This window comes from Temnothorax longispinosus, chromosome 2 (genome assembly GCF_030848805.1).
Source record: "Temnothorax longispinosus isolate EJ_2023e chromosome 2, Tlon_JGU_v1, whole genome shotgun sequence".
Lineage (NCBI taxonomy): Eukaryota > Metazoa > Arthropoda > Insecta > Hymenoptera > Formicidae > Temnothorax > Temnothorax longispinosus.
This window is the reverse complement of record NC_092359.1, coordinates 20169565-20187783: the sequence shown is the minus strand read 5'-3', so window position 1 is coordinate 20187783 and position 18219 is coordinate 20169565. Positions and strand designations below refer to the sequence as shown.

General features: G+C 30.9%; 1 protein-coding gene across 8 annotated transcripts in view; it reads right to left on the bottom strand.

Moving 5' to 3' along the window:
• Positions 1-18219, bottom strand: part of Phcl-1 (pH-sensitive chloride channel 1) — a 68722-nt gene that overhangs the window by 37790 nt on the left and 12713 nt on the right. For all 8 annotated transcript variants that reach the window (XR_011730989.1, XM_071771526.1, XM_071771532.1 and 5 more), the window contains exons 2-3: positions 5203-5388; positions 1021-1191 (exon numbers count right to left, since the gene is read on the bottom strand). Coding sequence is in view for 7 of the 8 variants with exons in the window: in XM_071771526.1 (XP_071627627.1) it covers positions 1021-1181 (161 nt within the window). In the remaining variant the exon portion in view is untranslated. The remainder of the gene's footprint in view (positions 1-1020; positions 1192-5202; positions 5389-18219) is intronic.

The following is an 18219-nucleotide window of genomic DNA, read 5'->3' as shown; positions in this document are numbered from 1 at the left end:
AGCATCATTCATCTTGAAGTGATCGATGCTAACGTTGTTAAAGTTTACTCTTCTAGATACAACGTATTCATTTGTATTCATTTGAAACATATGTACATGTAGAAATCTACTAATTCAATAAAAATTCAGCTTTCTAAAGCACTATACAAAACTGCATCTAATTTCACCCACATTACGATATAACGGGTATAAGATGCTACCAAAGAACTTTACCATCGGTCTACTTGTGCTAATACATTCAATGCAATAGTACAATCGAAACATTCGTGATATCGATATACATGATTCCCTTTCTATCACCAGTTAATGACGTCAGTAAAAAAACATACTGATAATTCTATTTTCGATCCATAAAATCCTATGATTACATGTTTCTACATGCAGAGAAATCCTATCAAAATCGTAATTTCCATCTCGCTCTCTTCGACTAAAATGCACAATAGAGTAACATGATTGTCAAGTAATCAGTTATAGATATTTATAAAAGCGCTTTAGACTAGGAAGGGGGAAGTATACTTGGACCACATCGACACAATATGCGATTATGTTATGTATCGCGTAGCCGATCGATAACCATTAGCCGCACAACTGAAGGGTTTGAATTAATATTACACTAAATTAAATGGGACGATTTTTACGATAAAATAATCGTAAAAGTGATATATTGTCTTTCCTTCAAATTTGTATTGTATATACATATACAAGAATAAGATTATTTTCACGAAAATACCTATTATCCGCAATTTCGGATAACTTGAATTTATTCGGGCGTCCGTCAATCATTGCCAGTTATACTATCTTCCTTCCTCTCTAATGAGCGGAACATGGATGTTCTACGACAATACAATTGGATTTAGCTTCTCGACACATCATCGCTCTCTCCCATAATATATACGTATTGTTTTCTTCCTCAAACCTCTTCGGGTCATAAAAAATAACGTATCGCGATAGTAGGATGATCGAGAAGCTAAGAAACAACTCGTATATATGGCGATTATCTTAGTTGTGTGCTATACGTACATGTCTTCGGCACGAGCGAGGGTGACGAAAGTAAAGGCAAGTGTGAGGATACAAAGGGAGGTGAAGATGAGGGAACTCGCGAAGGAGGTGAGAGACAGCGAGAGGATGGACGAGAGGCGGCCGCCACCACCCGCACACCGCCCTAGCGCCACCCAACCCATTCTATGTCATCTGAAACAGAAAAAATAGTATCTTAACATTAAAAGATATCTTAATTGATAATAGAAGTTTATTTGAATTTATGTTTCCTCCTTTCTCTTTTTTTTTTCACAAAAATAAAATTTTTGATAAAGCTCTTATTGGCCAAAACTGAAAAATAATACCATCTTTATTTTTGCCATACAATATTACTATTTCGCACTGTTTGCTTAAAAGAAATTTCTCAGAATAAGCTAGCTTTTTAGGCATCTCATAATGTCTCATTAAAACGGCATGCTTTTAGTTTGTAATATTATTAATATCGCGATATAATACCAATATCTCTAGTACCAGTTTTCAAATACAACTTTGTTGACAAAATTTAATTTTTAATGTTTAATCTTAAAATGATAACAACTTATTCGCTTCATAACAAACCAATTAAATATCTTCTAATCTCAAAATCCTAAAAAACATTTTTGTGCATTTTCAGTTTAATTAAAACTCTTCTTCCTAACCAGTGATTAATAACGGAACTCGCATTTAACTACGGTTAGCAGAGAGCAACGTTTAATTGCGTTCTCTCATATATACATGAGATAATGTTTGCGCGCAATTGCTTGGCATTTCAATTTATAATAGTCTGCTTATTTGTAGTAAATTAATGTGTAATATATCATGTCATAATTTAATGTCGTCCTGAGAATGCCTTTTCAACGTACTTCTTTCAATCTCAGTTTATACTTGGAATATTTTTCATACGCGGTAAATTAGTGTATTAACGAGTTAAAAAATAATTTATATATAACATTGTTAGCTATATTATACTCAATATGTACGTGATGCTACAGACAATATATTATTAAATTTAGATATATCAATTAAAATTTGAAATTATAATTTTTGTGTAGATTGTGTAGATAGACAAATTGTTTTGTAGATTATTTCAACGGGCTAAATTAATTATAATATAGTCTTCGTGGATTCTCTCGTATTAGAAAAACTTTAGCTTAAAGAGATTGCTGTACCAATCTATTTAGGAATGAAATTCGTGTTTCAATATTGATGATGTTGTTTGAGCTCACGATGCAGTTATACACAACTATCACGTTCTCAAGTTAGTGTTTGTGTAACAACTGTATTTGAATTTAAACCATACTGTTTACACGAAACATGATGCATATACATGATTTATATGTAAATACCATAAAGACACTTTTGCAAGATATAAATTACATGAAAATCTAGTTACATATATTTTCTCATGTGACAAGAATAGAGTTTTTTATGCTCCTTCATTTATATATAAAAATTACACATGATATATACATATACATAAATATACTTATGCATTGTAATTATAATATATAAATATAAATAATAAAGGAAGCGTTTATATAAATAAGACCGTCACAAAGATCAATAACACTTCGATTAAGCCAAAGCGAATTCTGCCACATTAAAATCTACTTTTCTATTTTTCATTATAAATAAGATTGTAATGTAGGAAAGGATAGAGAGCCACCAACTCGGTATCATTCAGCTATAGATGTTGACACAGCGAAAAAAAAACGCGGTCTAGAGCACGCGGCTATAAGAAAATTATAACCAACGGCCGATTGTGCGTGTGCCATGCTGTAATAATCGTACTTGTGTACGTGCCATCCCGAAACTGAAGTGACACACTTAAGAATATGTGTGAAATTGTTAAATATTGAAGCGACCGATGAAGGGGCGTTATTCAGAGAGTCAAGTGTACAGTCAAGGGTGTAACTGTAATATCGTCCATTCGGATTTACTGTACCTTACAACGCATTAAAATTTATACGGACTCTCGCATGTCGATAATACTTAATATCTAATCTATAATATTGTAGTCAGATTCGAAATGACAGTAATAATAAAGATTGATGAAGACATATGAGTAATAGTCTATAAATAATGTCTATAAATAATCTATAAATGCTCAGGAGACATATAATAATTATTATTGTCAAATAAGTAAATAATAGAGATTGTTATATATTGCTGCTCATGTAAATCATCTTATATACATATATATATATACGCATTATCAATAAAGTTTAAAAAGTTTTTTTTAAATTAAAACAAGTTACAAATTGTACTGAAGCAACTAATTTTGAATAAACTTTCTCGACTGTATCTGACAAATAATTTGCCAGATATAGTCAAGAAGGTTTATTCATTATTGTATTTTATTCACTGGCGAAGAAAATCTCCTATTTGTTAACTAATTTTGACAAATGTTAAAATCTATTTTTAATGTAGAACTGTGAAACTATTAAATACCTTTCCCCAGTATAAACATAATTTAATTTTACTTTTTATATTCAAGATTTTTTATTTCCGAAAGCATTAAAGAATGTTTCATATAAAATGTTACAGATCTAGAAAAAATATGACATGCACACAATGCATTAATAAGATGTATATACAATTTCTATAAAATGCATTTTTATGAAATATATTAACATTATTTTATTTAATATTTTTCAAATAAAATTATATAATTTTTTAGCGACATTTTTTCCACAGAATTCGATTCGCTAGTCGCTCTGCATATAAAAATATTAAGATCAAAATCTTAAGATAAAAATCATAAAAAAATTAATAGTGTGTATGAAACGCTTCATATTTTATTCCGAAATATTTAGATATATACCCGAAATTCTTCAAATTTTAATTTTAGAGTGTAATGTACTCTGATTCAATAATTTTAAAACCACAGAAAGAATGCAAGGAAATGCACATTTCACAAATAGATAGAATATTTTCATCCCTCTATACATATCGAACACATTCCTGCGCCGCGTCGGTTAGAAGCGTTATAACAGTGACACATTGACATCATTGTACAAGAGAAAAGAAAAGGGAACATCGTGAGCAGTGGAGTGGGCAGTGGCAGTCAGACCGGCGGGCGTCCACGCTGGTATAAACGCTACCAGCGTACAGCTGATGCCATCCGATCAATACGGAGCGTTGCGGCATGGAACATTATAGAGAGTACGTCACATGGCTTAACCTGTTCCATTCTGAGAGTCCGTAAGCGATTCGTTTCCACGCTTCCCACATGCTTTACATTTTGCGTGGCCTCACAAATCTCAGCCCGTGTCCTGTTTTTGCCTATATCAACCGGCCCTCCGTCGTCCGAATAAATACATAAGCATGCGCGCGCGTTACACACACACACATACAACGCGCACGCGTGCTCTCAAAAATTGTTAAGATTGGGACATTTTTTAAATGTCTTTATAAGTTTCTTCGATATTGGTATTATAAAATTGTAGCGCTAACAATAAAGATACTTTGTGATTCTCGAACTATATTACATAAAGACTCTTTATTCTTCTAACTTATGATTTGGCAATGAGAAAACTTGATTAGTCTACTAATCTCGCCAGGGAAGCACTTGACCGTTTAGTTGTCGAGCAATGATCGCGGGGGGTTCTGCGCGAATGAAAGGAATTGAATTCAACTGTTTAATCACATCGTAGCACGAGGTACATTAGCAATGAGGAATCGCGCGAACCCGAAAGGACGAGCGAAGTAAGAAATAGGTGAGGGGCAAGGTTGTGCGCGGTTAATGCGGTATAAACTTAGAAAGGAAATGAAAATCGACGAAAACGATGTTAGTAGAACAAGTAAAAGATGTTAAAGACGTGTAATTGTAAAAGAAAACATGATTTCAAATGGTAGAATATGCATAAATGTAAATTGAAGATCTTGTTAAGCTGAAAAGGAAACCTCGGTTGCACAGAAAGCTTCAATATCTTTTTCAAAAATTTAAAATGTTATATCATTTAAAGCATTTCTTGAAAAATGACCTTTAAATGTTTTGCATTTTCAAAGGAAAATCTTTTAAAGCGATAAACATGCTGTGATAAAAAATAGCAATAAAAATAAAAGTTGACGTTATTATTATTCAAAGAAAGTCATATGTCTCTGCATAAAATATAAATGATAGTAATTTATACGCTTTATGTGATAGTGCACTATTATTTTAATGCATATGCGTAAATATACCTTAACGTGAGATATGTAGCTGGTCGCAATGGACGAGGCAGGCTTTTGCTATTCGTTGTGTAGGTCTGTCTCTTCAACTTTTACAAGTACTCATCCTCGCGCACGGCCCTCTTCATCCATTTTTATGAATGGAAAGCTCTTCAGCGTTTCATTGTCATCTCAGCATAGACAAATTATTGTCACCATCTAAAAAACAGTAAGTAATGCCGTCAGTTACGATACAATCTTTATAGGATAACAATCGTGGATGGGGAAAACTTTTTGCGGCCGAAGAGCAATCGTGTGTTCTTCAAATCCTCGCTGTGATAAGAATTATAAATACGCACCAATATTTTATTTAGCATAATTATATGAGAATAAAAATCATAAAGAGAGAGAGAAGGGAGGGAGGGGAAGGGGAAAGAGAATTATATATATTTTTAATTACTAATGTATTTAATATAAAAATTAATAAAAAAGGCATAGTATAATTTTTGTGCAAGTGATATACTAACTTTATAAGTAATTTTAATTAAGAATTAAAAAATAAAATATATTAATTTAATTCATTTTCGATTTCTTGACAGCATATGTATTGTATGTAAAGGTTGTTTCAAAATAAATCCGTAGTCATGTTCACTGTGAACTAATTTATAATCAGGGATCATAGATACAAGATTTGCATTGCGACCATATAAGCTGATAATGAGCCACGAAAAGTATTAATATGAGACCAAGACCAAGGAACGCTCGGAGATGTAACAATGAACCTTAACCTTGTAACTCTGTTCAAGAAATGCCGTAATCTCTAATTTGCTCTTATGTTTTCTTGAAAAATTTTTTCTCTAAAAAGTATTGAAAAGATGAGAATTACGCAAATTGCATTCATCGTTCCACATACTTTCATAAAAGTTAAATTTAATTAGCGTTTAACCATGAATTATCGTCTAGATCTTTTTGTTAGTGATTAGTTGACTTTGTAGCGCGTAAACGCTTTTTAAGTAAAATCTAATAAGATTTCGTTGATCAAATATAAGTTAAAATTAAAAAATAAGCGCTATTATTAACTTACTATGCTATACTGGTTATGGCAGATTAAAAAAAAACTTTTATTAAATAACAACTTCTTTGTTCATTAACCAACTTTTAAATCAACTGCTAATAGCGAGATTCGTATTTCGTATTTAAGTTGTGGATTTTTATCCCTCCTGGAACAAAGTACAAAGAACAAACTTGCTTTTAAGTAGCAAGATAATAAAAAGACTACATTTTTTAAACAATACAGTACTATTTATCATCATATTTAATATATAGACAACGGATAAAAACTATTTTATTATATTATAAATTTAAGTATAAATTAAAAAAAACCAATTAAAAAATTAACTAGTTAGTTGGTTCTGTTTCATCTAAAAATTTTATTTAGTCTTGATTATTTAGCTACTATCTTCTAAATCAGATCGGCCAGTTTATTTTTTATTCGGAATAAGTTTATGACAGAAACTAATTTCCGGAATCTGATTTCTTCAAAGGTACGTGGTATAAAGGTATATAAATAATATTTACAGTTTAATATCTGTATCTTCTTATTTTTAATGTTTTCTTGCACAATCTGTGTGTGTTCTCTCACTACTTCATTTTATCTTTCGGTTTCTTATGTAATGGAATGAAAATGTTATTTTGTTTGTTTGAAAATGCTGTGTGCATGATTGAAATAATATTTTCGCTCTATGCATACACTGTTAAAATAAGAAAGAGGAATAAGAGGAAAAGATAAGAATAAAGAAATTTCCTGATCCCAATATGGAAATTTAATTTTGAGATTGTAATCAAGGTATAATTTGTTATTTTATACATTTAAATATGCTAAACTTTAATTATTTTTTCTTATATAATAATTGTCATAAAAATATTTTTAATGAATGAGATAGATAATCATATACTTATTGAAAAGTTTTTTTAAATTAATTTTAAGTAAAAACAAAATAAATGTGCAAAATTATATTATAGACACATAAGGGAATAAATTTAACCTTAAAAATACAGCACTATTGAAAATAAATTGTTGTCAAACGTTATTGTTCGATGTGTAGGGTAAACTCGAGTAAGATGGCCATACAGGAATGATGGCCAACCTATATATGTTCTTTCAATCTAGCTCGCCATGAAACATCGAATGAACATGGGTTGGCCATCTTTCCTGTATAGCCATCTTACCCGAGTTTACCCTATATATCTGGAATTCTTTATTGACGTAAACATTTTGAAGGAAATTTACTCGATTAAAATATTCAATATTTATGATGCCACAATAACAATAAAAAACAATTTATCCTGAAAATATTATACATATCTCAGAATATGCGACAGAAAATTCGGGGCACGCAATGAGATACTTCTATGTTGTGTAATTTTATTATAAGACAAGAAAAATGTATATCTCTATTTGTGAGAGAAAAGAGAGAAGGGTAGAGGTTGTTATCTTTGAAAGACTATTATAACATGTGCTTTTTCTCTCTCTCTCTCTCCCTCCTTCCTCTCTTTCTTCCTCCCTCCCCTCTTACTTTTTATCTCTGTCTGTCAATGTATAAGTAAGAAAAGTTAAACATCTTTAAGTTTAAATTTTTAAGTAAACATCGAGTTAAATCTGTGAGTTGTCCTGCCTACGAAAATTATGCGAGTAATTTTATTTTCTAAAATAAACAAGACTAAGGAGAACCAATTAAGAAAACTGAATTACTTAGGAATTAGCACAGTAATCTCGTGGCTACTGAAGGACGCAGGTCCGTTAACGTGACCCTGGCCGTCCGGCTATTCTGTTTCGTAATGCCATCGATAACATGCGCTCTCTTATCGATCCTTACGTTTTGCACCGCACCCGTAGCAGCCACTTTACATTTTCTTACAGAAATAATGAATATACACGCGCGCGCGATTATTTATATCGATAAGACGCTAGAAAAGAAAACGATTATTTATATCAATAAAACGCTAGAGAAGAAAGCGATATTTATATCAAACTTTTGACATAAATGGCGGCTGTAATCTATAATGGCAACGCGAGAGAAATTAAAGAAAATTTTATTTAGAGACCTAATAAAATATTAACTAATATAGTACAGAATATTTTTAGGTTTAACCTTTCTTTCGCAGAAATGCGACGGAAACATATAATTTGTGTGTATTGATGTGCTTCAGATATATACGTGATTTCAATAGCAGTATCACGATTTTCATAAATCACTTATTTAATCGGCTCGATCGCTGACCAAGATTGACGGCATGAGGATGAGAAACAATGCACATGTCTTACTTTAGTATCTACAAGAATAGATCAGTTTTTTCAGTATTTCCCTTTAGTTTGAATTTCTTGCAATCTGCCGGTATCTTTATAATTGTCCGTAATTTGCATGCATTATATAATTAAATCCTTTACGTGTGATTTATATAAAGCATGCAAAAATCATAATTATACTGTTTGATTTTGTGAATAATTATTTAAAGGTAATAAATATAGTTATATCAATCTGAAATAAATATAAAATCAATGCTTATGTAATCTTTAGATGTACACAAATAAATAGGTTTATAAGATTAAAAAATTATTATAAATTCAAAAATTATGTTGTGGAAACGTTAAATTAGTTAGAATGTTGCTTTAGCTACGTTTCCTTTTTTTTGATAGCCCAGTTTCTCCGCACGAGCCCCACTCGTGCGGGGGGGGGGGGGGGGCAGTTTGGAATATAAAAATTCCTGTGATCACGTGGACTCGAACCCGGTTCCTCGGGATTACGAGTCTGGCGCTTTACCACAAGACCACACTGCCACCCAATTATTGGATGAAATATATCATCATTTCTCTAAGAAAACGAATTAGTCACTTGAGTAGAAACAAATTACTTAATCGTAAACTATCGTTAATCGATATTTAATAATCGTTTATCGATTTATAGAACGAGAAAGGAAGAAAAAGAATTTGATTTATTTTTTAAATTGACAAGTAAAATCGATCGCTGAACTGATGCCTACCTGCCTTTCTCTTGTAACCGTAATCACCACTTCTACTGCAACCTTCACCCACCTACCGTTTTCAATATGGCTGACCAACTAATAAGACATCCCACACGCACTCAGATTAGTTAACTGATTATAATTTGTAAGGGCCATTTAATAAAAATATGTACTTTGAGAAGTAGATTTTATGTATAGAGAGAATTGCCGAAATCATAGGTACTATACTTAAGGTATTTTATGTTACCTATATATATTTCTTACTTGGTATTAATATTTGAACGAATTAATATTGGAAACTGTAGCTTGATGTTTAAAACATCTACTATGATATGTTTAACTCTTTGCCAAGAACAAATTCATTTGTTATAAATCTTTTTATTTTTATCCTAGTATGAAAAATGCGATTTAACCAAATCCTAAATCGTATAATCTATTAGTTTTCAAAAATGTATTTCCTTTAAAAATAATAAATTTGGGAATAATAGTAATAAAAATATGGATAAAAAAGTTTATATCTATTACAACAAATAAAAAAGTGTTCAACGGTGTACGCGCGTGTGATATATGTATGGCATATTATGCAGTATATAATTATACATACATACCCAGGTAGCAGAGTGACGTCAAATAATGTATTAGTAACGTCTTAATGACGTCTCTATAACGTCAATGAAACCTCGTTAAGACGTCTTTAGACGTCATCCTGCTACCTGGGTACATGTCTGTAGAGAGAAAGTGAGACAAAGAAAGTATTTTTAAAAATATTGGTATAATTATAAAATATCAAGACTACTTTTACTTTTTTTCAGTAAAATATATTTCTATAATATTTTTTTATTTTACGTATTTATAACTGTTGTCCAAACAAATTTGATAATGTCATTGACATGCAAGACATTAAAAGTTATTAATACTTAAAAAAACATAAATAAATAAATTATTCAGTATCTGATATTTAAAGCCATTTTTCTATAGAACAGAATATCATATAAGAATTATAAAAAAAATTTGTTCCATATTTATTTCATATTTTTATTACGGGGACAAATCTTATACATATGTTAAATATGTATAAATAATGTATAATATATCTCAAGTTTATTGGCCAGTACATTCTTTCCTTATGTTGGTAACATTCATATTAATAAAAGATATGTATAAGTAAACCCAATTGTTTAAATTTCCATATTTATTTTGTCGAAATATGAAAGGTAATAATGGTTGCATTATATATTTATTTAACAAAATACATATCCTTTGAATGCAAAAAATAGCTTCGATATGACGTAATTTTCTTACTACCTAGGGTGAAGGTTGCAGTAAGAGCAAAGTTATGGTTGCATAATAAGTTTCAATAGCACTGATTGCTGCCTTCCACATCGCTTCAACATCATACCTCCGTATACGTAAATCCGTATACGTAAATCGGACTAGTCACATGGGTTGCAAGGACGCGATTCCGTTATCTTTGTCTTTCTTTCTCCCCCTCTTCCTCTTTTTCTCTCTTTTCCCTGTTTCTAAATATGCGTTTTCTTTACTTATATAGTAAAGAAAACTGAAATTATCATTACCAGTGGTGCAACAACCGAAGAAAGAAAGTCGTGAGATGGAATCTTGACCTCCCTCAAAGACAAGAGAACAGCTTAAGTCGGACCTTGATCTCGATTCCTTAAAGGTTTCGTAGCATTTTTATTTTTATGAGAGGTACTAGTCCGCTGCCCAACCATCCTGAAGGATGGTAATAAACTGCGTCTGTCCGCAATATGCGTCTTTTTATAACAGATATATAGAATCTATAATTTAATGCCAATTTCAAACGGCTTGTTGAGAACAGATTGTACAAAGTTACAAATTTTGTCAACAAAAAAGCTACAGATAACTTAATGCAAGATTTTATATATATATACAATGCCGTTGGCAGACTACTAGCAGAAAAATATCAAAATTTGTACAAAAATAATGGTAGAAATCAAACACATTTTGATATATTTGCTATACAATTTGATATAGAATAAAGGCAGAATCGATAGAAATAGAGCAATCTGTAAAATCTTCGACTTGATCAAATTATGTCAGGAAGCTCTGTCGGTAAAACATGATCTTAACGTGGGCACAGTTGATGCCAAATTGCTAGCAATTTCTGATCGAATTTCTTGCCAATCTACTGACATAGTGTGAATAGTTTGCTTACTGGATTAAATAAAATATTTTTCGAGCAGTGAATTAGCAGAAGATGTTTTGTAATATGCGGCCGATCGCGATCATTAAATCTTATTAACTTTCTTTCTTTGGCGAAATTTAAAATATATAGTTTATTGCGATAGTCTAAGTATTCCACTTAAAATACATTTCGATACAATAGCTAGAAATATGTTTGCTATATTAGTGAATGTATTAAGGTATCTTGAAAATCGAGTTACAATAATTATGTTCAGGGACGTCCATAAACATTTACGATAGTCACGAGTATGAAATAGAACAAAACCTATAAAACGGAGCCAAATATCGAAATCGAAACTTTGCCAAGTTTACGTTTGGCCATTTGGTGTAGAATGGATCTTATGTTATATAAATAATTAAACTCATTAATTGAAGTTTACCTTGAAATAATCTTGAATTAAAGATTTAAAATTATCAAATCGAAATTTTTTATGAACAGGTGTGTGTCTCTCTTGATTCTATTTAACTTTTCAAAAAAATAATTTAATATCTTGTTTAATTCTGGATATACTCAAGTAGGTATACTGATTAAAGTGAGACTCTGTAAATGCATGAAGATTTTAAAACATCATCGAACTGAATTATAAGATTTCAACTTTAAGCTCATGTGTGAGAAAACATTATAATAAAATTAAAAAATTAATTCTTTCTTAATCACTAATACAATTTAATGTTGAGAGTTTAAAAAGAGTATTATCTCAAATTAAAAATTTTTTTTATTTTCAAAACTATTTTTTTAATCTGCTATTTTTAATCGTATCTGTTATTTTAAATTTTAACTTTTATTTATATGTTAGATTTTAGCGATATCGAAAATTGTTGTATATAAGTACCTGTATATAAATAGTCTAGACTAGTCTAGGATTTCTAAAAAAGATTCAGTAAAACTAATCTTTTTTAATATTCATGCTTTAATATTTAATATTTTCCTGTGTAAAATAATGAATATGTGTTTGCATTGCCGACAAAACCTCACCTATTCAAGACACACCACACTTCGTCATGGCCATGACACAGTAGTGTCTTTTCGTGCCAGCCAGGCCGATGCGACGCATGTAGCCAAGATACTAAGACTAACCTTCCAGTTTATTGCGACAAACGACAAATTCGCATATACAATATTATAATAATATTTTCCCACTTGTATTGATTTTTTAAATATAAAAATTAATGCTCTTATATAACTGGATAAAAATTATCGCGCAGAAAATTTTGTATCGCAATAAGAAACATTGCGGAATGAATTATAGACAGTGATAAAATTACTAACAAATAAAGCTTTTTTATAAATATAAGAAGACTTAATTCCGTTTATAGAAAACCCATCGACGGAAAAAACTCATGCATTATTGTAAACATTAACCAAAATGCTATAAACATTTAATTGCTTCGTCTTTGGCATGATTTCAATACTTCAACTTTAATATATTGTACATTTTTGTTTTCTCAACAAAAGACGATGCCAAAAATTCTATAATATAACAAACTCTGAGTTGAAATTATAAACGTATGATGGAATGTAAAATTTTGTAGAAGATATATCTGTTATTAAAATTGCCTTGTATAAATAAATTTAAATTTTATCTGACATAATCTTATCTAATATTATACAACTTAACTTTTATCAATTATATATAATATTAATTGAGTTAATAATAATATTAAATTGATAAAGTAATTTTCTTTTGGCTTCAGTGTTAGCATTCCACTATATTCCCCTATTTTTGTCAACAATTCTATTTTGAGAACAAGTATATAGTCGCAGCATTTGGTTTTTCCTATCATTCTAATGTTAAAAATACTTTTCAAATACTATTCTCATATCGCGTTCAAAGTTATTGGAACCCCTGTCTTTTATTACGGTGTTCTTGAATTTACAAGACCTAGATTCTATTTTTACATAAAAATTGGACAGTGCGTGAATAATGATCGCGTGTGCCGATGCAGAATACACAATGTGGCATAGACTTTCTCGCTCTAAGGCTACGGTCGTAAAGGCGGTAAGCGTGGCATCGACGAGGGGAAAACAGCTGTGTATTGAGCTATCGCAAGTAGTAATGCCGCGCATGAAGGTCAGCCGGTCTGACTCAGTCGCGGTCGCTTTCACTCGGGGATAAGTGACCTTACAACCCGTGGTGAACGCAAAGGAATACATTCTTTTCCCCCATCACGGTCAATCACGCGCTGATGATCAAGAATTCAAGAATTCTGTCACATTAAACTTATACGAAGTATCTTCATACTGATACTCTTCAAATTTTTTTGTCTTTGTATTTACGTATTTTGTGCGGAAACATAACTTTTAACCATATGTATGTAACGGTGAAGCTGCACGATCGGTAGTTCCGTCATTGCGTCGTGCTATCCACATGCCAAGGGATATTATTTATGATCAGACTAGACTAGTTAGAGAAAATTAGTCACGTCGTATTTTGAGAGCGCGGGAATTCAGACCATGATCATGTAAATATATGCTACAGATTGCACTATTTTATGCTCACTTTGCGCGTGTGAGTGCACGCGAGAGTGGAAGAAGAAAAAGAGGGGGGAGAGGGGGGAAAGAAAGAGAGAAAGAGAAAGAGAGATTCAAATATTAGGTTTTTCGATAAAAATTAGATTAAACGATGAAAATGTAAAATGAATCTGCTTTTCTCTCGCCAAATTTTTTCAAACATTTGGCTTTTGGCATGAAAAGTTGGCATTACAATTCTAAAATATATATATGACAATATCTTTATTCAATAATTTTATAAAAAAAAAAAAAAAAAAAAAAAAAAAAAGATTCAGAGATGCTGGAATGATTGCATTTTATTATCTTGACTAAAGTCTCAAGCAAAGAATATAATATCGATCATGTTACACAATTTAATAAAAAATCTTGATAGAAAATGTAGTGCTTATAAATAATACAATCTATTACATTTATTTACAAAAGTAAAAAGTATAAAGTATAAAGAAGTTTGATAAAAACAGAAATTTAAATCAAGTTTGAAAAGCTTAAATAAAAAGTTTGAATAGAAGCTTAATTTTTTGGTTTAAGTGTTTATTATGCATTATGCATTATAGATGCATTGTAATAAAATATGTTTTTCTGATATTTTAGAATGATTGATTTTATATATTAGTTTAATCATCAAATCATCACATACGTGCGTGCACACACACATTTTTTTGTGAAGTGGTGAATGGATGTGAATGTACGTGTGTGCATGTATGTGAACGTATGTGTGTGTGTGTGTGTGTGTGGGTGAATGAATGTATACATTTATGAATGTATATGTATCCAATAAGCAAAATGTTAACAGTATGTTAGCAATTTGCCAGTAGATTTGAAATATTGCAGTCAATTGGCATCAAGCTCTTCCGCATTAGGCTTATGTTCTGCCAGCAAAGCTTGCCGATATAATCAAACAGCATATAAATCTTGCCAATAAAAATCGAGCACAAAAGATTTGTGTCAAAAAATTGAAGTAACCAGTTTTAGAGACGCGGTAATAAGTTTAGCTTTATTCTAAACACTTAAAAACAAAAAATCGAGCGCAGAATCTGTCATTTTGTAACCATATACATATACGTATACATATAAACGTACAAATATATCGTTTTTATGATTATGAAAGATAGATTCTGTTTGGTTTCTTCAATCAATCATTATATTTTCTTATATTTTTGTGCATTTTGCCTACATTTTGTAGTAGATGCTTTGCAAAATTTGTTTTCCAATTTAGCTACTTGAGATATACATACACACACCCATATAAAGTGTCCTATCATACTTAAAATTATCTCTTTACTCTTTTGACAATAAGAAAAAATATTTCAAACATAACTTGAATCATTTCGAATGGCAAACGTGATGTGAGGAAAATTTTCTTTTTAAAGTTATTTTTCGAAAACGTTTAAGATCATTATTATTATTTAAAATAAAAGTACATAATTTTTTCTCTTGCATCTTAGAAAGATAAAAAGATATGGGACAAAAAAGACGTTAGAGGTCTAGTCGCTAACTTTAATTAGCTAACATAATTAATATAACTAAAAACGAAAGACATGAAGAGATTAAGATTAGAGAAAGTAGTGAGTGGAGTTGGAAAAATTGAGAAATGTAATTCGAAGAAGAATAATTAATAAGATGTGCCTTGAAGTTCAAAAGTCGATTGACTTTTCACAGTTAGAAAGAAAGTTGTTAAATTGATTATCAATTTATGTAATTATGTGATTGTACTATTATAGTTTGAGACTGCGTTTCAAAACCGACAGTAACGGCGCACGGTTTTTGCGAAGTGAAAAATGTACATAATTCACACAAAAAATAGTATTAGGCACAAAAAATCTATCCCGACTGTATGTTGACATATTTTCTATTTACATGCTTAATAACATAACGATCATGATTCACGTAATCTCTATAGGGTAAACTCGGGTAAGATGGCCATAGAGGAAAGATGGCCAACCAGGCCAACCTATGTTCTTTCAATCTAGCTCGTCATGAAACATCAAATAAACATGTGTTGGCCATCTTTCCTCTATGGCCATCTTACCCGAGGTTACCCTATATATATAAAAAAAATATATAGAATGTTTGTCTATATATTCCCTATATTAACTTCTAAACCCTTTGACTGATCTGGACCAAATTTTGTATAGTTACTCTCTAGACTCCTGTGGAAAATATAGGCTACCATAAAATCTGGACATTCCCACCCTTTTTTATCGAAAATCGCAAAAAAACCAATATTTTTTAGGACAACGACATGATAACGTTTCTTAAATATAAATTTGCCAATTCAGATTTTGCATCTCTAATATATATCTCTATTTATAAGACACATAAAAGAAAAATAAAGACTCTTTTGTTATATACTTTAAATCCAAGCTATCGATTAAGCCTACTAATTGTAAGAACATGATCGGTCCAGCTGTTACTGACAACGAGATCTGATAATCTCAACTAGACGGCTCGCGTCGATACATGGTCGTTGTGCAGATACATTTGGCCAGAGGCACAATTGTGTTTCTTGATTGCTCTTCATCAATCAGTAACTGTTCTGTCCGTTCAGTTTCTATTCATCTGTTCCGCTACAGAACAGCTCATTGTCGATTTCATGAAGCAAAAGAACCTTGGATTTGGTACAAAAATATAACGGCTATTGGTTGATACTTACGGATATACACATGCGATATGAATTACATCTTTTGTATTTTACGATGTAATTCTTATTAATACAGATTTTGTTATTTTTTATTTTGTTTTATAAATTAAATATTTTTTGCGACACTGAAAACGTTTCAATGCAGGCTTTCATTACAATTTAAAAATATTTTATTCTTTGCATCAGCAATATATATTTTATTACGTATATTATTGCATCAAATTAAATATGCAGTTCTAAATTTTTATATTTTAATTTCTGTATTTAGAGACCTCAACTTGTAAAATTAATTAAATTAAATATGTTTCTCTTAAAATAAAAATTAGATGTAAAAGTGATAAAAACAAAGTCATCAATTCTCTTTCTCTTTTTTTTTAACTTGCGATAACTCCTTTCATTGAGCATATGTGGAATAAAAGTGAAGATAATTTTGTGATATAAACGTAATTCCATCTGTTGATTAAACCTATTAGAAATTCAATCAGTTTAAATGTTATTGAAATACGATAATTTAAGATATCTTCAGATTAGATGGTTCATATGTAATATAGCTAATAGCTATTAGCTATACTTGGCGCGAAATAATGTTTCTTGTTTAATGCGAGATTTTCTTTCGAAACGACTTTAAAAAAAGCGTATAGTTCGCAAGTTTTCAGAATAACGTTGGTAGGTTACCAGCTCGACCTCGGTTGACCCGATGGCAGCGTTGCACTGACGTTGAATGCGAAAAGAGCAGGGAAGGGAAGAGTGCACTTACTTGATGACGTCATAGAGAAAGAGAGCAAAAAAGAGAATATGGTACGTCATATTATAAAATATAAAATTAACTAATCAGCACCAGTTACTTTCTCTGTCAGTTTTATGCAGATCCATCAAAAAGATTTTTTCCATTGTTGTTCGAAAATACAAAATAAATAAAAAAATTAATTTATTCGTTCATATAGGGATATCATATTTGAAACTATTTATTGTTATTATAGTTATATATTAAGAAAGAATTCTACAAAACATCGAGAAAATTCAATGTATAAATACTATACGATTAAAAAAAATAAACTATATAAGTTCCGTTTTTTGCACTGTAATGTACATTGCAATGTAATAGTAGAAACACTTTCTGATTTTAAAAGAACGTTAACAAAAAAAATTTATTCCTCTAAACAGGAATCCACTCAGCCACCCTCTCCTGCGTAACAAGATCTGACTTTCGTTTTCACGCGAATGTCGATTTTAACATCACGCACTCGGCGAACGAATGTAAAATGCGACACCATCTCTAATAGACTGGAAACTGCTTCGCAGGGACTCGTTTCTGACAGTCTGACAGGTACCGATAAAAGTTTTTACACCGCGTGAGACTATACACTAAATATATCCATGTACGCATATCACGAGCGAAAAACTTCACACACCAGTCAGAACGTCGAGAAAACACAATTCCAAGACAATGTAAAATGCATAGCAAATGTGGCACACGATTGGCACATTACGGATTCTTCTTTACTTTTTCATATTTAGCGAGAAGCAGGAGTTCACGTTGAAAGAATATTTCACGAAAATTTACCGCAAAGCAGGAAATATTTCGATAATTTTGGTTACACAATATGAGAATAATTTTCCAAAATATTTTAAATAATGGTAAAAATGTGCG